The sequence below is a fragment of the Sapajus apella genome, unplaced genomic scaffold (genome assembly GCF_009761245.1).
Source record: "Sapajus apella isolate SASKATOON/1434 unplaced genomic scaffold, GSC_monkey_1.0 scaffold49, whole genome shotgun sequence".
Classification (NCBI taxonomy): domain Eukaryota; kingdom Metazoa; phylum Chordata; class Mammalia; order Primates; family Cebidae; genus Sapajus; species Sapajus apella.
In genome coordinates, this window is record NW_022436989.1 from 6,706,405 (window position 1) to 6,731,667 (window position 25,263).

The window sequence follows — 25,263 nt, forward strand, 5'->3', positions numbered from 1 at the left end:
TAAAAAAAAAAAAAAAAAAAAAAAAAAAGAAAAGAGGAAGCCAAGGTCATGATGCTTGCGTATATTTTTAGATTGAGAGGACAAATCCACTGGAAAAGGAGATTTTGAAGCTGCAGCAAACTGGTAGCCTTGAAGGAGAGGAGAAATAGAAAGAAGGACAACGACTGCTTTCGGTGATTCAGAAGTGGAAAAAGGAGGTTGGAGAGTCTTGTCTTTTGCCATTGCTTTCTTCTGTGATATAGAAAACTTGGCTGACAGAAGCAGAGATCCCATAGAGAATTCAGAAAAAGTGGCAAGGGTTTGAAAAACCAACTAGAGAGAGGCAAAACAAACTGACTAAGAAAAAATGCAAGTTTTGTCGAGTAGTTTAGAAAGCCTGGTCAAGTTTGCAATCATCTAAAAAGCATATCCAAAAGGTCCAAGTCTAAGCTTTAACACTTAGAGGTTGGGTAACTTGGGCAAATGATTTATCTTCAGCTCCCATTTTTTCACAAATAAAATGAACATAATTACATTGATTAAAATGACTATAAATTATTAAATACTATTCATTTAATACCAGTTTAGGTTTGAACACCCAAAGCCAAGATTTTCACTTACATATGACTATGCAGTCTGGCACACTGAGAGGCTGGCTATACTATCCCATCAGTAGTTATATCATCTCTGTTCCTTTCACTGCAACAGCAGGATTTGTTCTGTTAGTTTTTCACTCTGCCCTTTAGCTTTATTTTTCTCAGCTGTCCTCAATGCCCCAAAGCTGTACACTACACCACTCCCCTTGAACCTTGTTGCTTATGCACTGGCATCTCTGCTGCAAATCCTCCTGTAAGATCACTGTCCACCATATTCTCCTTAGCTTGCATCCTCAAGATCACTCCTGTCTAGAGATACGGAGAGTGGCCAAGACAATGGAATCACAGTGAGGCAGGAAGCTGCACTTCCTATGAAAGTCCTTATGGTTTCATGATACCTTTAGGCAAAGAAAGAGCAGTGCTATGCACTACTGAGAGTCCCAGGTCAACCAAATGGCAATGTCTACAGAAGAATACTGGACATCATTTAGTCCAGTCCCATAGTTTTACAATTGAAGCAACTTAGATTCAGAGAAGTTAAAAAAAAAAAGCTTCGCCATGTCCACTTTGTTATGTAGGGACACAGAAAGAACAAAAACTCAGGTCAGCAGTCCCTCTCAGCACCCATTCTTTGCCATTAAACTCTGATGCTTCTCTCTGATGGCTTAAAACATTTTCCAGTTCTAATTGACAGACCCAGTTGGACTGTCTTGTAATCACTGATCTTACCTTCTTTATGGATAAATAAGCCTGCTCTTTCATCCCTTTTCTGAGCTACTGTTTGTTCAATCAATTTTTCAAACCCGTTCAAGGACTTTCTGAAATTGCTAATCCGACGTGCTGTGTTGAGATGCTTTTTCTCCCTGATATCCATAGGGACATAGGGAATCTTTTACTTCTGTGCAGAAGGAATACTGCAATTTTACCAATTTGGAAAACCTTCCAGTTGTTACAATGCCTCCCTGCTATCTCGGTTTTTGCCCTAGGTCTCATTCCTTTGATCTCAAAATCCCATACTGTGGGTAGTAGCAGGAGTTGCCACTAGGATGTTAGCAGGAAGGAAAGCTGATTTAGGTCTGATGGATTTCTTATAGGCAAACATTTCAGTAAAAATCCTGACCTCACAATGTTATCAGTGGCCTTCATAGGGTCCTCATTGCATCATAATATCTCTGTAACATCCTACTTCCTTCATAAGGAGGAGATTGAATTTTTTTTCCCCACAGACTGTGTGTGTGTGTGTGTGTGTGTGTGTGTGTGTGTGTGTGTGTGTGTGTGTTGTGTATACTGCTTGACAGGGAAAAGGAATGAGTAAAGACCAAGTAAGAAAACTGGATAATATTTTCTCCCTCTTCTATCTCTTCTCACCTCAAACCTTTTGCCTTCCTCACAGTGCCATGGAAAATAAAGTTTAGCCGGGTATGGTGGCTCACACCTGTAATCCCAGAACTTTGGGAGGCTGAAGCGAGCAGATCATCTGAGGTCAGGAATTCAAGACCAGCCTGGCCAACACAGCAAAAGCCAGTCTCTCCTAAAAAAACAAAAATTAGCCTGCTGTGGTGGCCAATGCCTGTAACCCCAGCTACTTGGGAGGCTGAGGCAGGAGAATCACTTGAACCCAAGAGTCAGAGGTTGCAGTGAGCCAAGATCTCACCACTGCACTCCAGCCTGGGCAACAGAGCAAGACTCCATCTCAAAAAAAAATAAAATGTTTGCACTCATTCTTGCCATTGTACTGGATATGAAAATTTGAACTTCTAAAGATGAAATGTATTTCAGTATCTGTCATTTCTTCCACAAACATTTTTAGAGGTCATAGGGAATAAAAATTCTCTTCTTCTTTGTGCATTGTCCTTTGATTGAAATAATAAAGTGAGCCAAGGATGAGGAAGAAGTAGCTCCTGATTATGAGGAGAGCTTTTCAAGGTAAGGTGTCATTTGAATTAGAAGAGGCCTTTCTGCAATCTCCAATCCCAATTAGTCCAAATGCCACTATTGACTCAGGTTTTCCCATTTTCGACTTTTTTAAGGGAAGAAGTTGTTTAATGTTTCTCAAAAATTAGTTAACTTTCTATGGCTTAGATGAATTAGATAAATTTCCTACCCCTTGGTAGTTCATCTTTTAAAAGGTTCTACAAGAACTTGCATTCCGAAATGAAGCAGATGGCATTTCAGAGCACCTCCAATCCCAGCACTGCCTTATTGGTGTCCACCTCTAACTACGTGGTAGGAGAGCAAGGTAAGATTTTATTTAAAGAAAAATCCCCAATCCCATTTGTTTCTCCTACTTTTTCCTTTAAAGCTTTCAAACCACCATGCAGTGACATCTGGAGGACCACTCTTCTTATAATTCTAATGTAGGTATTATTGCATTCACAATTAATTCATCTAGCAAATATTTACTGAACACCTACTTCATGCTAGAGGCTGTTTTAGACACTGAGAATACAGCAGTGAATAAAATAGCTGCTCAAGTTTATAGTCTAATGCAGAAGACAGACAAATAAATAAATAATACATCAGTGGACAATTCGTGCCATAAAGAGAGAGGAATGGTGTGTGTATTGGAGAGGAGGTATAAGTCAAAGTAAAAGAGGTAGGCAGCTCAGGGAAGGCCCATTGATAACCAGCTGTCTGGGCAGAAATCTGAAAGAAGTGAGGTAGCAAGTCATGTGGATAAAAGGTGGAAGGATGTGCTAGGGACAGCAGGTGTGAAGTCCTGAGATCAGCGTGTGCTTCACATATCTGAGAAACAACAGAGCAGTGTGGCTAAGGTGGAGTGGGAGGAGAGAGAGAGGTAGGGAGAGAAGGCAAGAGAGTCAGGGGGTGGCATCCAGATCATGTAGGACCTTATAGGCTGTTTTAGGACTTTGGCTTTTACTCTGAGATGGGGACTTTTTGAGCAAATCAGTGACAGGATCTGACCTGAATTTGAAAAGAATCATTCCAGCTGCCTTGAGAATAAACTGAAAGGGAGAGAGGGTAGAAGTCGGAAAGACAGTTAAGTGGCAATTTCAGTAATGCAAGTAAGAGATGACAGTGGCTTAGATTAGGGCGCTAGTGACAAAGGCTGTGAGAAGTGGTCAGGTTGTGTGAAGGTAGACGTAACAGATTTGCTAATAGATTAGATAGGGCTTTGAGAGCAAGAGAAGGATCAAGGATAACTCCAGGGATTCTGGCCCTAAGAAATAAAAAAGATGGAATTTACTGTGTTTAGGAGGAAGCCAGTAGCAGGAGCAGATTTTGTTGGGGGGCGGTGGGGAACTGGAATTCAGTTCAGGATACGCTAAGTTTGAGAATTCTATTAAACAATTGTGGGTGTTGAACAACCAGATATACAAGTCCAGAGTTCCGGGAGAGCTTGGGAGTCATCAGCATTCAGATGGTATTGTATTTAAAGCCATTAGCTGGATGAGATCATCTGGGAGTCAATGCAGATAAAGAAGAAAGCAAGGTGAGGACCAAACCCTGAGTGAGCCAGTGTTGGGAGGTCACAGTGATCAAGAAGAACCACTGACTAAATACGAGTGGTTAGTAAGGCAGGAGAACCAAGAGAAAGCATCATCCCAAGAGCCAAGGAAAGAAGCTGTTTTGAAAAGGAAAAGAGCCATTGGATGAACAATCCAGTTTATTCAATAAAGAAATTGCATACGAAGAAAAAAGGAAGAAGGAGGGGAGCTATAGATTAAAAGGGATTTTAAAGAAACACCATCCAACCACAGTGTGTGGACTGTATATTGATCTTGACTCAACAACCAAACTCAAATATAATTTAAAATGCATGAGACAATTGGAAATTGGAACATTAAGTAGATATTTGATGATAATTAGAAATTATTTTTCATTGTTTAGATTTAATAATTATATTTTATGTTATATTATTTGTCTTAGTCCATTCCTGCTGCTGTAACAAAATGCCTCAGACTGAATAATTTATCAACAACAGAAATTTCTCACAGTTCTGGAGGCTGGAAAGTCCAAAATCAAGGCTCTAGCAGATTCAGTATCTACTGAGGGTCTGCTCTTCATAGATGGTGTCTTTTATGTGTCCTCACATAGTGGAAGGGACAAATAGGTTCCCTCAAGCCCTGTCATAAGGGCACTAATCCCATTCATGAAGGTGGAACCCTCATGACCTAATGACCTTCCAAAGGTTCCAACTCTTAGTACCATCACCTTCGAGTTAGGTTTCAAGATATGAATTTTGGGGAGACATAAACATTTGGACCATAGTATTGTTATTTATGTGATGTTGTGTTTTAGAACCACATACTGAAATATCTAAGGATAAGCATTAATGCATGAAGGAGCAGTCAACCTTGCCAAGCACTGCTGAGGACCCACATTAAGATGAGGACTGAAAATTAACCATTGGAACGTGGATGCTAGTGACCTTGAGAAAGCCTACCTCAGTGGAATGGCTGGCTAAAGAGAAAGTAGTAGGAGGAGCCATAGTGATAGTAGGTATAAATGCATATGATAGCAGAGGCTTTTGGGAACTTCTTAGATGTTATATGCAGGAGGAATTCACAGCTATTACCGTCATTTATAGAGCTATCAGATGCATTTGGACTTATATTTTCTCAGTTGCAAAAATAACATAGACACAGATTTAAAGAACATTGAGAATCACTCTTACATGTTCTCACACTTTTACAAAACTAATAATTTTTAAAAACTGCCTTCTAAGCCCAGACCACATACTTTGGTAATTTTAGTTTCAACAGAACTATGCATATTATTTTAATTTTAATGTATAACTTCATAAATCTTTCCCCATTTTTCTAATGTCCTTCATAAGTGTATATTTTTTCTTTTCTACCTATTTTTCCCAATGAAGTATTTTGCTATTTTATCAATTTTTACATATAAATGACTATGAAAGGCAATCATTGTAAAAAGTCAGAAAACAAACACACACCTAGCTGTATAAGCAAAGAAATGATATTGCCACTGTCAGAAAAAGACTCTAGAAAAAAGTAGGTGGAAAAATTGCTGTGAGTTATTTGGCTTCAGCTTCCATGAATATTATAAGGGCCCATGTGTGGAAGAAGGTGCTACCATGATTCAAGGCCCATGGCTGGGTCCTCAGCTGGTCTGTTGTATAGACCTGGTGTCAGTCATCTGGCACAAATGTTGTTGGAGCAATAGGTTGCTCTGCATTTTCTGCTTCTAGGCTCAGAATGGCCAATTCCAGTTTCCAGGATGAATCAGTGAAGAACTCCTCTGCAGTGAAAAGAGTATTCTCAGCTAATGCCTATGGCAGGGGACAACGAGGTGGGCAGGAGCTTCAACAGTACATGGCCTTTGGTGACCAGGTACTGCTAAGAATCTGGGGTAGATTCACTCTTACATTTTCAGAATAAAAAGATGACACAAGAGCAGAAGGCATCTTGGTGTCAATCTCTTGAGTCACACCCCTGCAGTCTGGACTGATGCCTTATATAAATCGGGGCATGGCTGTCCTACTACCATCTCTTTTCATCATCATTTTGGGAATTCCCTTATCCTCAAGCTTGTATACTATGTCTTTCTTCACCATGGTTTCCTCCTTCATTTTGGTGACTCATATTCAGAAATCGTGCCTGGAAGATAGATATGTTTTTGATACTTGCATATCTGAAAATATCCTGATCTTTCCTTGCACTTTGTTGATATTTGGTTGGGTACAGAATTTTAGGTTGGAAATTATTTTCTTTCAACATTTTGAAACTATTACTCCATTGTCTTTTTGCTACTAGTGTTATTGTTATAAGGACTGTATTCTAATCAGCTTCTGTTGCTGATTATAAGCTATTTGATCCCTGATGCTTTGTACGGAGGTTGTTTTTATTTTCCTCCCTCAGGAAACTTATAAATGTTCTCTTTGTCCCCAGTGTACCAAACTTTCACTATAATGGGTGTTGGTGTGGAGATAGATATATAAATCATAACTTCACTAACCAATCTCTTCCAGAAATTAAACGTTTACTCTTCCCTACCTCCTCTGTCATGTAAACTCCATTTTTTAACAGCCATGTTACAAGTGAGATTTTATTTTTTAAAAAAATGTATGCATTTGTGGGTTGAGGGGATGTCAACAGATACACAGTTTATGTATTGAACAGATCCTTACATCTCACCCATCTGAGGAGCTGTATGCATCAGCAGCATTGACATTCAGAACCTTGAGGCATGCTAGATTCTCTTTTTTAAAAAAAGTTCAATCACATTTACTAAATTCCATTTCCTAAGATAGGAAAAGTACATAAATATTTGGCAAGATTTTCAGTAAGGGCTCTTCTGCTGCTCACCAGAGACCAAGGTTAGAGTGGCCAGGGAAGGATGCTTCTCAACCCTGCGAAGGAGAATGCTTGATTGAAGTTCCCTGGCTGCTGCCACATGATGTCACAGAAGGCTAGGGGTTATCAGTTTTCAAACAAAAATGTCAGATGAAACCTGTCTTCATTCCTCACTCTCCTATACTTTGCAAAGGACTTCCTTGTAATATAGGTGTTGTGATAATTTAATGTTCCAATGTAAGAGGGTGTTTAGAGGGTTTTAAATGAACCTCTTTCTATCTAAAGGACAGGGCTAGATGCCCCATGAGAGAGGATGTGTGCAGGCATTGGGAACCAGTTCCGCAAGCATTAGCTCATGCTCACCTTCAAACTACTTAAGAGAAGGCAATGAGTTCATTAGGATTTCAAGGATATCCTTAATGAGCATTTCCACAGGGAGAATTTTCAGAGTAATAGAGGAGCCGTGACTGCTCCCTACTTCTTTCCATCTCAGGGGCACTGACAGGGAGAGCCTGGGGCTGGCCAGCTCTCTGCAGCAAACCACTTCCAGAATTTTGCAGGGCAAAGATGCATACATATGTACAGAGGACCAGATGCTAGACTCTCAGTAGAGAGGCCAGGCTGGGTCAGCTTGGGAGGATCCCCAAGCAGGGGCAGAGAGCGAGAGCCTAGCAGTCAGCTACTAAAGGCATTGTCCCATTGAGAGAGTTGCGTGAGAAAGATGCCAGAGATGTCAGTTTCTCTACAGAACCCACAAATCATCCTAGAAGAGAAAAACCCAGCATTTACAATTTGCTACAATCAGAGAACACCAATATCAATTTTTTTTTTTTTTTTTGAGACAAAGTCACAATCTGTTGTCCAGGCTGGAGTGCAATGATGAGATCTTAGCTTACTGCAGCCTCTGCCTCCAGGTTTCAATAGGGTTCAATAGAGTCTCTTACCTCAGCCTCCCAAGTAGCTGGGATTACAGGTGCATGCCACCTCAACTGGCTAATTTTTGTATTTTTAGTAGAGATGGGGTTTTACCATGTTGGCCAGGCTGGTCTAGAGCTCCTGGCTTCAAGTGATCTGCCCGCCTCGGCCTCCCAAAGTGCTGGGATTACAGGCGTGAGTCTCTGCACCCAGCAGAGAGCACCAATATCAGATGACAACTTTACCAATCAAGGAGCTTTTTTTTCCCTCACAATCCCGAAGGGGCCCAGAGCAGCCTCTACAGGTAGTAGATCAAGAAATTGGGGGAAGCTGAAGTTGTTATCTTTCCCACCTCTACCCTCACAGAAGTTGTCCAGGCCTGATGCAGGCTCTATCTTGGAGGGTGAACAAGTGAGTTTTACATGGGTTTTCAATTTTCAGCATTACAACGTTCTGGCCTTGATATCAACTGCAAGGGAGCAGACAAGCTTTGGAAGCTGCCAAAATTCCTAAGGGCAGGAAGCAGCAGGTGGTCAGAAAACATTTGAAATGAGTAGGGAGAGCAAGTTGCTTTTTGGTGGCAGCATACTGAGCTCAGCTTGCTTCATCAGCTGGTTATAGTAGTTCATTTCTCCCACTCTGAGAGAGTGAGATGCATGCACAATTTGCACATGCTTTTTTCTTTTCTAAAAAAAAAAAGTGGTAAAAAATATATATAACACAAAATTTCCCTTTCTAATCATTTTTAAGTGTGCCATTCAGTGGCACTGGGTGAATGTACAGTCTTGTGCAACCATTACTGCTACTCATCTCCAGAATTTTTTCATCATCTTAAACAGAAACAATGTACCCATTAAACACTCACTTCTCATTCTTCCCTCTTCTCAGCTTCTGGTAACCACCATTCTACTCTCTGTCTCTATGAATTTGCCTGTTAGTTACCTCATATCATTAGGACCATATTTGTCCTTTTGTGTTTGGTTTATTTCACTTATAATGTTTACAGGGTTCTTTCATATTGTAGCATGTGCTGAATTTCATTTCTTTCCAAATATGCCTGAATAATATCCCATTGTAGGTATACACCACATTCCATGTATCATTCATCTGTTGATAGGTATTTGAGTTGTTTTTACTTTTTGGCTATTTTGAATAATGAACATTTTGAATATTAGCATACAAATATCTGTCAGAGTCCCTGCTTTCAAATCTTTTGGGTATACACCTAGGAACAGGATTGCTAGATCATATGACAATTCTTTTTAATTTTTTGTTTTGAGACAGGGTCTCACTCTGTTGCCCAGGCTGGAGTGCAGTGACACGATCACAGCTCATTGCAGCCTCATACTCCTGGGCTCAAGGGATACTTCCGCCTCAGCCTCCTGAGTAGCTGGGTGGGACTACAGGTATGTGCCACAACACTCAGCTAACTTGTAAATTTTTTCTGTAGAGATGGGGTCTTACTATGTAGCCCAGAGGCTGGTCATTGAACTCTTGGCCTCAAGCGATCATCTTGCTTAAGCTTCCCAAAGCACTGAGATTATAGGCATGAGTTCGCAATAATTCTATGCTTAACTTTTTGTAGAACTACCAAATTGTTTTCCACAGCAGCAATACCATTTTACATTCCCATCAGCAGAACAACAGGGTTCTAATTTCTCCACATCTTTACCAATGCTTATTTTTGTGTTTTTTGTTTTGTTTTTTGATGATAGCCTTTCTAGTAGGTGTGAAGTGGTATGTCATTGTGGTTTTGATTTGCATTTCCCTAATGACTAATCATGGTGAGTTTCTTTCCATGTGCTTTTTGGCTATCAGTATATTGGAGTAATGTCTACTTAGATCCTTTGCCTATTTCTGAATTGGGTTGTATGGAGTTTTTTGTTGTTGTTGAGTTATAGAGGTTCTTTATATAGTCTGGATATTAATGCCTTATCAGATGTATGATTTGCAAGTATTTCTCCCATTTGGTGGGTTGTCTTTTCCCTCTTTTGATAGTGCCCTTTGATGTACAACAGATTTAATTTTGATAAAGTCCAATTTATCTATTTTTTTCTCCTGTTGTCTGTGCTTTTTGTGTCATATCCAAGAAATTTTCTTCTAAGGGTTTTATAGTTTTAGCTTTTACATTTAGGTCTTCAATTAATTTTGAGTTAATTTTTATATATTATATAAGGCTCCAACTTCATTCTTTTGCACATGGATGTGCAGTTTGCCCAGCATCATTTGTTGAAAAGACTGTCCTTTCTCCGCAGAATGACTGTGGCATCCTTGTCAAAAACCAATTGACCATATATGTAAGAGTTTATATCTTGGCTCTCTATTCTATTCCATTGGTCTACCTGTTTGTCCTTATGCTATGTAGTAGGCCATTCTTGCATTGCTATAAATACCTAAGACTGGGTAATTTATAAAGAAAAGAGGTTTAATTGGCTCACAGTTCTGCAGGCTGTACAGGAAGTATGGTGTTGGCATCTGCTCAGCTTCTGGGGAGGCCTCAGGGAGCTTTTACTCATGGTGGAAGGTAAAGTGAGAGCAGGCATATCACATGGCAACAATCAAATCGAGAGAGAGAGAGAGAGAGACAGAGAGAGAGAGAGAGAGATGGGGGAGTTGCCACACACTTTTAGATGAGCAGATCTTCATATGAACACAGAACTAGAGTTCACTTATAAGCAAGGAGATGGCCAAGGCTATTCATGAGGGATCCGCCTCTATGACCCAAACACCTCCCACAATGCCCCATCTCCAATATTAGGGATTACATTTCAACATGAGATTTGGGTGGGGGCCAATAGCTAAACTATATCATGCTGACATTGCACTTGCTTTTTAAGTTGTCTTTTTTTTTTTTTTAAATAAAAGGTTATAGTGTTTTGCCTTTATCCTATCATTACATAATTCTAAAATTTAAAAATATGTATATTCTTATTGAAAAATGAAATCATATATGTAGTATCATTCCCTGTTTCTGTCCAGCTCAATAAATGTCTTTAACAGTTCATAATATTGTAAAATTACTATATCAAAAATGCTTAAACATTTGCCAAAGGCCTCTTACTCCTCCTTTGCATTCACTGCTAGTGGGCATTGGCCTGGATTTTACTCTGAGTAAAAGCCAAAATCCTTTTATTGAAACAACCAAGGTCCTGCATAACCTGGCCATTCAGTACTCACCCACCTTGCTGGCTGCATTTCCTGATTCTCATTCTTGCTTCCTTATTGTTCCTCCAACATGTCAAACACAGTCCTACTGCCCATAACCACCTTGTCTAAATAACAACCATGACAGAGCAGGACCATTGCCATCTTGGACAAGCATCGCCATGTTAAAGTTTCCCTTGATTAAAAACCACCTAAATCCAAAAGGCATCAGCCTAATGGCCTAAGGTCAGCAGGACCATAAACCACAAATGACACCTCTGACCAGAAACATTCCAACCCTAAGATAAACCCCTCCCTGACCAGAGACATGCCAGCCCTGAGATATCCTCCAACAGAGACATTCCAACCCCTCAATAAACTTATCCTCCACACAGAAACATTCCAAGCCTGTAATAAGCTCTCTTGTCCTAAAACCCTTAAGTACTCTTAGTCTGCAAGAGAGAGTGCTCCTGAATGAAACTGGCCAGAAGCCCCTTCAGGTTTATTCTCCAAAATAAACCTGTCTGCCTGTTAAGCTGCTATTCATGCTTCTTTCCTCTCTTTAACTCTTACAAACCTCTTTTCCCATCTCCCATAGCTCCTGCCTCAGCCTCCTCAGTAGCTAGGACTATGGACATGTGCTTCTTGCCCAGCTAGTTTTCTATTTTTTGAAGAGTTGAGTGGGTTCTCACTTTGTTACCCAGGCTGGTCTTGAACTCCTGGGCTTAAGCAATCCTACTGCCTTGGCCTCCCAAAGTGCTGGAGTTACAGGAACGAGTCACCATGCCTGACACCTTATATTTCTTTATGGCATTTGCCACCGGCTAATACCCTACATATGTACTTATCTAATTTTTGTCTGTTTTCCCAACACTATTGGAATGTAAGCTTTACAAGGGCAAGGACTCAGCAACAAAGAATGAATAGGAAAAAATATAGTGAGTTCTTCTTTATTCATTCATTCAAATTACTACTTATTGAGAACCTACTGTAGACTAGGCATGGAAAACATACTGGACATTAAACATACAACTGGTTAAATGGTTATGTTTTGTTCAATGGTTGTACAAATCTAAAATTAACAATTAGATGTGTCTTTTTTTAAGGGGTGGTGAGTAGGAAGTCTCACAGATGGCAAATCCAGAGCAGAAGCCTTGAAGGAAAATCAAGGTGTCGAAGGTAGAGCACACTGCCCCTTAGCAATTGCTCAATGCACCAAGGTGAAGAGCTGCTGCTAGCCTATTAGATCCTCTCTCTAGGGAATTCAGAATGTAAATTGATCAAAGCTAATCATTCCCTACTGATCTTTCAAACAGGGGTGAGAGGGGTAAACGCCCACATGGAAAGCAATTTCTTTAGCTTGAACAAACCCTGTGTTCATTACCAGTGTCCACGACAGTCTGCAGGTGTGGTTCAGGACTGTGATCCTCCTGTAGGGCCTCCTTAGGGACTGTGCAGTGACAAAGGCAGAAGCAGTCCTTGGAGAGTGTGATGACGTTCACAACCTATATTTGACTTGTACTATATTTTCATCACTACAGGAGAAGAGGCCCAGTGGAAAATGTGTGCTGTTCTAAATATAGCACCTGCCTCCTATACCTGCTAGATTTAGGTTGAATCTTTCACTGCCTTTGAAGGACTTCAGCAGGCCTCAGTGACAGAAAAGATCTACCCACACTTTCCAGCACAGGAAGGATGGTATTGAAAGGCTTTGGGGTCCAGCCCAGGACGTAAAGTCAGTTTCATTGGAATGCCATTTTCAGAGAGTTTTCATCCCAGACTCTCTGAGGTTGGCAGGCTCTTGTATAAACCCTGGGACATATGTCCTCTAGCTCTCAGGTAGTTAGGCAGGCACCCGTCTATCAATTCGTTGTATTTCTTTTCAGTTTTCTGGTTTGTAAGGCAACCCTGAGCTCTTCAATGTTTTCTTTGCTTTCGTTTGTATTAAATGTATGAGGCGGGATGGGCTTCGTAGGCTGGTGGTGGGTCATTACAGCTTCCCAGGAAGGGGAGAAGCCCAATTCCTGCCAGCACGAGGTGGGCGCAGGCGCCCATAAATACTTAGAAATAAATGAATGCATAAGTGAGTGAGTGAATGGGTGAGTGGACAGGAAGCTTTCAAGCTGGGTGCAGGAAGGTGGGGGTGTGACGAGCCAGCAAGGCCACCCTGCGGCCCTGGCTCCCCGGCTCTCTCTCGACGCGCGTCCACGCCGACCAGAGTGGGTGGGCCTCAGCCAGTGGGGGCGGGACCAGCCAGCCACGAGGACGCGCCCAAGGGGGCGGGGCTAAGAGGACGCACCCACTGAGGGGCAGGACTAAAAGGACGCGCCGGGAACGGCGAGGACGGGCTGCGACGAGGGGCGGGGCTACGGGTTCGCGGGCGGAAGGGGCGGGGAGAGGGCGGGCCCGGCGCGCGGTAGCGCGGGCCCCTCAGAGCACAATGGCCAGAGCCGGTGGCAGAGCGCGAGCCCCACCCAGTGTGGAGCGCGCCGCGAGCCGGGTCGCACGCTGAGCGCCTCCGCCCGCCCAGCGCGCCGACTCCGGGCCATGTACTCAGGGAACCGCAGCGGCGGCCAGGGCTACTGGGACGGCGGCGGGGCCGCAGGCGCTGAGGGGCCGGCGCCGGCGGGGACACTGAGCCCCGCGCCGCTCTTCAGCCCCAGCACCTACGAGCGCCTGGCGCTGCTGCTGGGCTCCATAGGGCTGCTGGGCGTCGGCAACAACCTGCTGGTGCTCGTCCTCTACTACAAGTTCCAGCGACTCCGCACTCCCACCCACCTCCTCCTGGTCAACATCAGCCTCAGCAACCTGCTGGTGTCCCTCTTCGGGGTCACCTTTACCTTCGTGTCCTGCCTGAGGAACGGCTGGGTGTGGGACACCGTGGGCTGCGTGTGGGACGGGTTTAGCGGCAGCCTCTTCGGTGAGTTGGACCGGGAGGAGGAGGCAGCCTCCCCTCTGCAAACTTCCACTTCCCGCCCCGCCGCCCGCTCCGTGCGTCCGCACGCCCGCGCCCGCCCCGCACGGCTTCCCGCTCGCCCCGCGCCCCCGCCCTGCGCCACCTGCCCCCTGCTCGGCCTCCTCGCGCTGCTCGACCCCGGCTGCACGGCGGGTGCCTTCCTCTTCCTCCGTCCCCTTCCGCCCCACGCTGCCCAGACTGCGTTCGTGTCGTCTGTCTTCTGCCCCCACGTTGACCCCAAACTCCAGCCCGTCTCCTTCTCGTTGTTTTTCACCGCCTAAGATAACTCAACGGGGCACGAAACCACGGCTTTTTACACTTTGAGGAAAGAGACGAGGGCCTGTAGAGTCGAGAGATTCAAGGGAAAAAAGGTTTAAGTCGTGAAAGTTGGAGGGGGTGATGAAATTAGATTCATTTACTACTCTTTGCTTCCTAAAATGAGAGTAGAAAATTAAAATAGCAATGCTTAGAAAAAAAAAATTTCTCATTAGTACTTGTAAACCTTTGAATGGTTTCTAGGGAGCCAGACAGTTCCATTCAGGTCCTCGGAATGCAAATTGGCATGTGCCCCATAAGTTATTTTTACTGTAGTTTCCTTCTTATGGGTTCCAGCACACCGGAGTCTCCGGTGAGATTACACATGGCTCGGCCAGTGTCATTTCAGATGAACAAAAACTGTAATTAGCTCTGCAGCCGGTAGACTTCATTAAAGTACAACTTTATTGTTCAAGATTTATTTCTACAATACTCTTTACTGTGGAAGATTTAAGTTTCACTGAGACATGATGTTTTGAAGGAAATGTAGGAAAGGAATTATTTTTGTGTGCTTCAGGAATTTCATTTGTAGGGAGATTTGAAATAGAAATATGTATTTCCCAAGGCTTAAAATTCCTTTTTTAAATCCTGAAATTCATTGATACTTTATTATTGCTTTTATTTTGGTAGGCTTGGAAGAGCAAAATCTTTGTAGAATTCTCAAAAATATTTTCTTACTCAATAACCTCTATGCTATGACAAACCCAAATATGTTTGTAATGATTCATTTTTTTGACGTTTTGAGGGAAATAAGATAATATAGAAATAACGATTTTATTTGATTACCTCAATGTTTATAATATTCTCCTCCCTGACCCTCATAGAAACTTTAATCTGATAATTTCATTTGAACAAATATTTGAAATTTAGGGAGGGGACTGTAAGTGTATGTAGGTGGTGATATGGATGGCTATGGGATTTACACTCCTTATATTAATTAAAAATACCTATCAGGCAATTCCTTTGGCAATGCTAAGAAGGTTATTCAAGCCCAAGCTTAAAGTATCATTCATAGTGTTCCCCAGGGTAGTCACCAGGTGTTTGTTCACAAACATGAAAGTTCTTACTTCCTTGAAGTGCCTTTTCTGTGCTGGAAATTCTATTTTTGTGCCCGGGAGTTCGAACACAAGGGGTCTATTGAGTCTTTTGTAAGTGCTAGCTAGCATCCACCCTCTTCCTCACCTCTTTCCTCTGCTGACCCCACCCTCCTGTGTCTCCTAGTCACTTCTCCCTTCCTGTTTTTCTTCTTCAGGATCCCTCATAAGGTCCCAGCCCAGTGGAAGTGATTTTCTGAGTTCACCACTAGGTATTTTACCTGAGGGCTTCCCTATTTCGCAGGGCATTTAGTGCTTTCAACCATGACTTTATCCCTGGTTTTAATGCAGAGTTGGAAATTCTGGAGTAAGAGATTGAGAGACTTATTTAAGCCCTGGGGGGCAGGTTGGTAGTGAAGTTGCTACAGAGTTTAAAAAGTTTTTAGCAAAGATAATTTCTTTGTCTGGAGTAAGTTTCAGAGTTTTTGCTTCTAAATAAGGGTTAAGGATGAAGAAAAGGAGGACACTTACTGCATTGTTATCCCAGAGCAAGAACTACCCAACAGTGGAGTATTGAAGGGGAGGACATTTAAAAATCTGGGAAGTAGTTTCTTGAAGCAGAAGATTTTGGAAAGGCTGCCCTATCTGTTGGAAAGACCGTTGGCCTGATGGCACAAGAGTGGATACTATTCATGATCCTATGGCTCTTGCATGGTGTGGGCTTTCCCAAGTCACTTAATCTCTCCAGCCATCAGTTCTCTCATCTCTATTATTGAGTAGTTCAGCTTAATGCTCTTTAAGGTCATCCTACTTGCTTTGCGTTTTGATGACCGCTTTGATATCTGTAGGTTAGAAGGTGCCTGATCTTAGGGCTTATTGACTGAGTCTTCTGCTCTTACTTCTACCCCGAGCCCTATCTTTCTAAGCCAAGAAGCAGCATATACTGTGGTTACCGTCTTCAGATACCATCATATATTCAGTCTCCCTCTTCACACCCTGCTGAAGGAAGCAGAATAAGTAATTCAGACATACTTAAATATATGCTTGAGTGTGCCAGGCAACTGCTTAATTCTGTACTTAATTCCTGGTTCTTAGGGAATGCCGAAAATGAGTGGAATTCTTGATATCTTGAGGCAGAGGCTGTGACTAGACAGGACTGTTAGGATTGCCATTTTAGTTAAACTAAAGATCTGTAACCTACGCAATTTAACCTAAGTTCCAATTGAATGGCTTGTTTTACCATTATACAGGATTTTTAGTCATCTTGGCCTAGACAGGTCCAGCTTGTACTGATCTATATTTTAGTAGGTTTAACCATAGTGAAAACCAGAGCTCAAAACTACAATGATGAATGTTAGAAAATTTAGCAGTGTTGTATATATAATGCTTTAGTCTGAAGATTTTCAGGTGAGTATGCTCTTCAGCACCTTGGCTTTTCTACCTCTGGCCACACATAGCTGCACATGGAATGTAACCGGGAGAGTCTTTTTTTTTTTTTTTTTTTTTTTTTACTACCCCTTCAAAAATAAGAACAAACAACATGTTAGTCTTGGCAGAGGATGTTGGGATACAGAGATTCAGGGTTGCAGAGACAGTGGCAGAATGCAAACATCATATTCAAATGTTAGGAGTAGGTATTGTTTATATCAAGATATTTTAATATGAAACCAGAAATTTTCCTTTTTAACTTACACTTATAAAACACTTTTTTCCTTTTTTACTTACACTTATATGCATACGTACATTCATATAAATATTTTTTATAAATACATTTTCCTCCTCAGGCCTATTCTTTATGTTCCTAAATATTTTTAAATGGCCGGTTGTTTTACTGAATTCATCCTTTTTCAATCATCTGACTAGCAATTTGGTAGAAATAATCTCATATTGCTACCATGAGATCCTATATGTGGTTGTGGAATAGAAAGGTCATCTATTCAGCTATTCTGGAATCGCACACAGACTGTAATGGCCACAGAAATATTTTTAATCATGGAAGTATGCACATAGTATATAATCTGTTTTTATAAACAATGGAGCCACATGCTCCTTTTAGTCTAAGCTCACGGCTATGTATTTTATTCACATGCTAGTTTTCTTAAAAGCTAAATTTAGAGAATTGTGTTACGTTATTTCTTCTTTATTTTTGTGAAACATTATGTTCATTCTCCATTATTATATCGCCTAATTTTGGGGAGGGCTGTTATACCTCTATTGTTCATTTTCAAGAAATTAGAAAATATGTGAGAAAGCATTTAAGACATGCTTTAGTGTAGGTTTATGTCCAAATAATAAGTCACACTCCAATGGATTGTAATTGTTGCATGAAATTATTTTTCTCATTGTTTACAATGTATTCTTTCTTGAATTTTCTTCTTTCAGAGAAGAGTTCCAGTCACAAATGCATATATGATGTATTTTGACATTTACTGCTAAGATGAAATGCAGAAATGAAACCACACATCCGTTTTAGTATTATCAGATGTGATTAGATGTACTTTCTCATGTTTTTATGCTACTGACTTACAAGAAAAAAAATATTTTAAAAGGGTAACTGTTAAACAGCTAGGACCTGCAACTTCAGAGCTTCTGGGATAAACTGGAACATCAGAAGGACAGATTTTGTTACAGCATAATCACACCTTATTTCTTTCATCAGCAGTTGTTACCAGACAATTTTACTTCCTAGAATGGCGGACAATCTTCCCACAGAGTTTGATGTGATTATAATAGGGACAGGTTTGCCCGAATCCATTCTTGCAGCTGCATGTTCAAGAAATGGTCAGAGGGTTCTACATGTTGATTCAAGAAGTTACTATGGAGGAAACTGGGCTAGTTTCAGCTTTTCAGGATTGCTATCCTGGTTGAAGGAGTATCAGCAAAACAATGACATTGGAGAAGAAAGTACCGTTGCATGGCAAGACCTGATCCATGAAACAGAAGAAGCCATTACTCTTCGCAAGAAGGATGAAACTATTCAACATACAGAAGCTTTCTGTTATGCCAGTCAGGATGTGGAGGACAATGTTGAAGAGATTGGTGCTCTGCAGAAAAATCCTTCCTCAGGGGTGTCTAGTACCTTCACTGAAGTTCTGGATTCTGCATGCTTGCCTGAAGAAAACCAGTCATCATACTTTAATAGTGATGAAATGCCTGCCAAACACACTCAGAAAAGTGATAGAGAGATTTCCCTAGAAGTAACTGATGTAGAGGAATCAGTGGAGAAAGAAAAGTATTGTGGAGGTAAAACTTGCATACACACAGTTTCAGATAAAGATGGAGTTAAAGATGAAAGCAAATCTACAGTAGAAGACAATGCCAATCAACCAAATAGAAATAGAATTACTTACTCTAAAATAGTTAAAGAAGGAAGGAGGTTTAATATTGATTTGGTATCAAAACTGCTGTATTCTCAAGGATCGCTAATTGATCTTTTAATCAAATCAGATGTTAGTCGTTATGTAGAATTTAAAAATGTCACTAGGATTCTTGCATTTCGAGAAGGAAAGGTAGAACAAGTGCCTTGCTCTAGAGCAGATGTCTTTAATAGCAAGGAACTTACCATGGTTGAAAAGAGGATACTAATGAAATTTCTCACATTTTGTTTAGAGTATGAACAACATCCTGATGAATACCAAGCTTTTAGGCAGTGTTCATTTTCAGAGTACTTAAAAATTAAAAAATTAACTCCCAACCTTCAACATTTTGTACTGCACTCAATTGCAATGACATCAGAATCATCTTGCACTACAATAGATGGCCTTAATGCAACTAAAAACTTCCTTCAGTGTCTTGGACGGTTTGGCAACACTCCCTTTCTATTTCCCTTGTATGGCCAAGGGGAAATTCCCCAGTGTTTCTGTAGGATGTGTGCAGTTTTTGGTGGAATCTATTGTCTTCGTCATAAAGTACAATGCTTTGTAGTCGACAAAGAATCTGGAAGATGTAAAGCAATTATAGATCACTTTGGTCAAAGAATAAATGCTAAGTATTTTATTGTGGAAGACAGTTACCTTTCTGAGGAAACATGCTTAAATGTGCAGTATAAGCAGATCTCTAGGGCAGTACTCATTACAGACAAATCTATACTAAAGACAGATTCAGATCAGCAGACTTCCATTTTGATAGTTCCTCCAGCAGAACCAGGAGCTTCTGCTGTTCGGGTCACAGAATTATGTTCTTCAACCATGACATGCATGAAGGACACCTATCTGGTACATTTGACGTGTTCATCTTCTAAAACAGCAAGAGAAGACTTAGAGTCAGTGGTGGAGAAATTATTCACTCTGTATTCTGATACAGAAATAAACAAGGAAGAACTTACAAAGCCAAGACTCTTGTGGGCTCTTTATTTTAATATGAGAGATTCCTCAGGCATTAGCAGAAGCTCATATAATGGCTTACCTTCCAATGTTTATGTCTGCTCTGGGCCTGACTGTGGACTGGGAAATGAGCATGCTGTCAAGCAAGCTGAAACACTTTTCCAGGAGATCTTTCCAAGTGAGGAATTCTGCCCTCCACCTCCAAATCCAGAAGACATTATTTTTGATGGTGATGATAAGCAGCCAGAGGTTCCTGGGACCAATAATGCAATAATAGCCAAACTAGAATCCTCTGAGGAAAGCAAAAACCTAGAAAACCCAGAGAAGCACCTTCAAAATTAGAAAAGAACTATCTGGAAATGCTGTTTTGGACCTTTACCGTGGCGTCAGAATATTCTCATTTAAAGAACAGTTTTCCATATGAGTAATTAGAAGTGGTGATATATGATGAATGCTATGCAGATGTTGTCTTTAACTCTCTTTCAGACATTCAGCATTGAATATTTTTGTTAACCTATCAATAAGTAATTTATTGATTATTGAACATTTTGTTTAGAATGTGCTATGTGATCCAAAGTCTTAAAACAGTTAGCTTTATTTTAGTATTGGGTACATGTGTAAGGGTTCCATGTTAGCAACTCAGCTTAAAGGTAACATTGTATTTGCTAATGATCTTCAGATTTTATCTTTGTCTACAGAATAATTAGTAATACCCAAGTAACACTTTAATTGCTTTTACAGCTATTAGAGTTGCTGCAGCCTGTTTGAATAGTGAAACACACAAATGGTAAATTATGTAGATCTTTTGCATATAATATAAATATATAGACATGGTGGTAGGAATAGCAACTAATACAGATGCCAATATGATAATAAAATACATTTGTCTGTAATTGTTAAAAGATTAGCTTTGCATGATCCTTTATTCATTGTGAAGGTCCAAAGTTTATAATACCAACTTGACCCTTGTAACTGATGAGGCAATGATGCCACCACAGTGTTCTAATTTACAAAAAGAGTTGGAGTTCAATTTTTAGTGGTTGAAAAGCTCATTTTTGGGGGAGGTTGATTGCAAAGAAAATTTGAAGGATAAGATTTATTCTCGTTTAATACTTCAGAAAATTTCTGTAGAAACTTGCTGTGGCACTTAAAGAACTTCCAAGTAACATAAACCAAAAGGAAAAATGAAGTGCCCCAGGAGAAGATACTTCAGAAGGGTTGTTTTGAAATTTCTAAGGAGGAATTCTTAGGAATTCCTATGGAGAAATGGAGTGAGGCATTTTTGACCTAGGATTACAGATAGTTCTAAAACCCTCTATAAATAAATTACCCAAGATTTCTCAGCGAGAATGAGACATACCACCTTGTTGGCTCTACCACTTTAATTAATATCACTAACATAACTGACAGGAATGAATCAAGGGGGATTTACCATGCCCTTTCTACTGTGTCCCACTTCACAAATAGTGAAGTAACAATCTTCTGAAATCTCTCTTGCCTCTTAGGTGTTGGCTAGAGTATGGAAACTTTTTTCTCCCAGAACCACCCAACATCATAAAACTGGTAGTACTCCAGTGGGGTGAAAACCTGTGGAGCCCTCAGAAGACATGAACTTGCTCTTCCTCTAGTCCAGTTTCCATTCCTCAGGCAGAGAATGATGATCCTTGTGACAGTTTTTGCTCTGAAACAGCATTTATCATGTGCTTGGTACTTAGTATTATGCTTTCTCATGACAGTTTCTCAACAACCCTTTAGGCAGATTTGCATATACCTTCTGTATTAGTCTGTTCTCATGCTGCTGATAAGACATACTTGAGATGACAGTTTATAAAGAAAAAAGAGGTTTAATGGACTCACAGTTCTGTGTGGCTGGGGAGGCCTCATAATCATGGTGGAAGGCAAAAGGCACATCTTACATGGCGGTGGACAAGAGAGAATGAGAACCAAGTACAAAGGGAAACTCCTTTAACATTGGATCTCGTGAGACTTACTACTGTGAGAACAGTATGGGGAAACCACCACCATGATTTAGTTATTTCTCACCAGGTCTCTCCCACAACAGGTGGAAATTATAGGAGCAGCAATTCAAGATGAGATTTGAGTGGGGACACAGCCAAACCATATCATCTTCAAAGAATAAACAGAATTATTAGTAATTTGCTCAGTGTCTGGTATGTGGAAGAGCCAACATGGGGACTGAATCTTGTGATTCTAAAACCTTTGATCTTTCCACTAACATTCACTTGTTACAAGAATGTAGGCACTGCAGGAAAAAGAAAATATGCCCACGAAAATTAGTCTAGCATTGCTGGGGGGAGAAAGCACATACTGGTCTTACAGCTTATTGATCAGAGAAATGTGAAGATTAAGATGAACTAAACAAATATATTTTAGAGCATGGATCTCATTGAAGTAGAATTTGGCTAAGTTTTAGCAAAATAATGTTCTTCAGTAACACATCTTTTGATCTGAAGATTGTGTTATAAAAAATGTTACCAGGCCAAAATTTGTTCTGAATACACTCTTTATTGGTCCTCTGTATGTGAGGAAAATGAGACCAGACAGATTTAAGTAATTGACAACTTAAAGTAGCAAAGTCATGGATTGCATTGACTTTTAAAAATATAGTAAAGTCATATTTAAACTTTATCCTAAAGTTTAAGTCTATCAAAACAACCGAGATACTTGAAATAGACCTATAAAATAGTAATTAAAATAAAAAATATGTAAGATGATAAATAAAGTGAAGATGAAGGTATTCCGGATCTACTGAAAAGATTTTTAATATCACAGATTATTCATAAGAAATTGAGGAAAGGAACAATGAGAAGTTGCAAAAGATGGTATAGCTGAGTATAATGGAAATAGGAAAAATTAGTCCAAAATAAAGGTTGATTTAAAAATGAAGAAAATGAATACATTTCTTACTTAAATGAATACAAAATATGTGGGAAATGAGAAATTATGCCAATAAAAAGCAAAGCATTTTAAAATTTAGGGGATATAACCCAGTGTAATTTTCTGACAGGTTGGACTTTCACCCTAATGGACTTACTGGTGAACTTTTTCAAATGCTTGAATAATGTCTATCCATGTATCATGAAAGACTATGCTTCAGATTGCATTTTGAGGCAAATACAGTCTCAATACTAAGAGTCAGACATTTTTAGAAGAATTTCATTCTCAACAGATGAAAAATGCAGAATAAAATATTGGCAAACAATACAGCAACAAATAATTTACTATCAGGATTATAAGGCTGGTGTTCAGGAGAACAGCCATTAAGTCAGCATCAACAGAACAAATAGTTAAAAATCCAAAGTATTAACTACAGATAACTTTTCAAAAATTCATCATTCCACCCTTGATTTAATTATTTCTGGCAATTATTTGATAGACTTCTTAGAGTCTGTTAAGTATGTAAACCAAAAACTACCATTATTCCTACTGGGAAAACATAAACATTTCTCAAGCAAAAAGTAAACAATGTTGGCATCGTTTTTATATATGGTTAAAGAAACCTGTCATTGCAATAAAAGCCAGCATTCACAAAATGAGGAAGGTAAGGAAAGTAGAGTAAGTATTTTCTATTAACATGGCTTTACGGCTACTTAAACCTATAGTATATAAATGTACTCACAATAAAAGACTAATGCAAGAATTGTAGGCTATATAATTTTGAAAAATCTAATTTCTACATCTCAGCAGTGACAAACTGCAATTTAAAAAGTGTTTTGTTATTAATATAAGACTTTCAAAGCAAGTTATATAACTATATTGAGATAAATTAAGAAGGATGCCTAAATAGAAGCAGGTTTAAGGAACCACATTTTTAAAAATGAGCAAACTCCCATGGGAGCCATCCTGGTGTAATGGAAAAGTAGTACATGGGGAGATGGGAGTTTTTTGAAAACCAGCATTACACTTCTTGTTTCACTACTTACCAGTTGTGTACTCTTGGGAAAGTCACTCCTAGTATCCATTTCACCATCTGCAGAATAAAAATACTTCACAGAATTATTGTGAGGATTAAGTTAGATAATGTGTATTAAAATAGAAAGCTATATCCAAAGGAATGCCAGTATGTGAATATGTGACATTGGTATGTAAATTTACCACAATTCCATTTAACATTCCAACTGGTTGCTGTGTGTAATATGGCATAATTGTAATAAATTATTTAGGAAAGTAAGCAAGCAAATATGTAAGTTTTTTTAATATAGGGGGAAAATGAGAGCCTTGCCCTTCAAATCCTTAAAACATGCTGTTAAACAGCCTTTCTGAATATTCTGTGGTGCCAAGTAGAAAGTTTAACTAAAACTAATAAACCAATTGGAAAGAAAGAAATATTAATAACTGCTGGTGGAAAGACTAGCTAGATGTCAGTGTGGAAAGATTAGATCTATTTTACATGTGATATTCCAAATGAATTAAAATGTTAAGTATAAAAGGAAAATATTCCAAATGAACTAAAATGTTAAGTATAAAAGGAAAAATAAAGACTACAAGTCTCACATCAGTAGTGGTACAAAGAAACTTCATGGCAATTGACAAGGTAGATCAACTAAAAGAAAAATTTTAAATGTCTAGTGGATAGGAAAAAGACAAAACAAAAGACAAAATTAAAAGAAACCTATTTGTATTACACATGGATGCGCTCAATTTTTGTAAAACTACATGTATATCCATAAGGCTTTGTACTCTTTCTTAGGCAAATCTATAGAGATCTTGTGTAAATAAGAAAAATCAATTATTTGAATGGTGTTCAAATTTCCTACTATTAAAAATACAACTTTGACTTAGTTCATGCTATTGTATTACAAAATTGTTTTAATTGCATATGTCCTCATAGCAGCAGCATTGTATATTAGTAGCCTTTTAGGAGAACTATGTAGAAGATTATAAAAAGGGCTTTTATAACTGATCTATCTTTTGACATACTCACTTTGAGTGGCATATGCCCAGGAAAATATTTAAAAGAAAAAAAAAGCTATTGGTACAGAGATTTCTAGCAATTCCACTCACATAACTTTAAGGGGAAAAAAAGTCCAACGACTGGGAAATGGATAAGTAAATTTTGGTGTATTGCTAGTGCTATCACAGAATGTTATAGAGCCATTAAATAACATTAATATATGTAAAATTGTATGCAAAATGTGAGATTCAAAAATGTTAATAAGCATAAATTATGTTTACTGATATATGTGTGAAAATTTAGGTCTATATTGAAAAGAATCAGAAGATAACATGTAATTCAGTTTAACATTAGGGGTTCTTTTTCTTCTGTTAAATATTGATGTATGCAATAAAAAATAAAAGACAAATTGGTAAAGTGGTTTACTGAACTGGTGAGAAAAATTACTGATTTCTTAGAAGTTTCTAAAATTCTATTTTAAGATAAAATATACATTTCTAGGTATTAAAGTCAAAAAAGGTCATCTTCAAATATGTGCAGCAGAAAGTTTTACAAACCTTGGTGGGAAGGAATTCTTGGTCAAGATGGATTTCATAATTTGTTTTTTCTTTGTTAATCACCATTAAGGAATAGTAATAGAAATGTTAGTAATACATTCTAGGACATCAGCATGAAGACGTCATATATTAAAGTATGACCGTAAATGCAAGAACAAACATGTCACTTGGGTATCTTAAAAACCATGGAGATGAAAGTTGGATTCATGGATGTGACCAGACCTGGTTTGCAGAGAGAACTGTGCGAAG

The 25,263-nt window shown here is 39.5% G+C and overlaps 3 protein-coding genes across 5 annotated transcripts in view; 2 read left to right on the forward strand and 1 right to left on the reverse strand.

The window, feature by feature from the left end:
* The window catches only part of WDR64 (WD repeat domain 64), a 160,511-nt gene extending 146,653 nt beyond the window's left edge, over positions 1-13,858 (reverse strand). Inside the window, exon 1 of one of the 3 annotated variants that reach the window (XM_032242228.1) lies at positions 13,756-13,858. Coding sequence is in view for 1 of the 3 variants with exons in the window: in XM_032242230.1 (XP_032098121.1) it covers positions 1,305-1,449 (145 nt within the window). In the remaining 2 variants the exon portion in view is untranslated. Of the gene's footprint in view, positions 1-1,304; positions 2,029-10,209; positions 10,240-13,755 lie in introns of those variants that run through there. The other 2 variants (XM_032242230.1, XM_032242229.1) reach the window with 2 other exon arrangements.
* The window catches only part of OPN3 (opsin 3), a 47,896-nt gene continuing 35,973 nt past the window's right edge, over positions 13,341-25,263 (forward strand). Inside the window, exon 1 of the mRNA XM_032242232.1 lies at positions 13,341-13,835. Coding sequence (XP_032098123.1) covers positions 13,463-13,835 — 373 coding nt within the window. The 5' untranslated portion in view covers positions 13,341-13,462. The remainder of the gene's footprint in view (positions 13,836-25,263) is intronic.
* CHML (CHM like Rab escort protein) lies at positions 13,697-24,887 on the forward strand. Its single transcript, XM_032242231.1, has 2 exons — positions 13,697-13,835; positions 17,603-24,887. The coding sequence occupies exon 2, from the start codon at positions 17,911-17,913 to the stop codon at positions 19,882-19,884; it is 1,974 nt and encodes a 657-aa protein (XP_032098122.1). The 5' UTR covers positions 13,697-13,835; positions 17,603-17,910; the 3' UTR covers positions 19,885-24,887.

Excerpts from the sequence above, each read along its gene's own strand:
- CHML (XM_032242231.1), top strand. The coding sequence starts at position 17,911 with ATGGCGGACAATCTTCCCACAGAGTTTGATGTGATTATAATAGGGACA.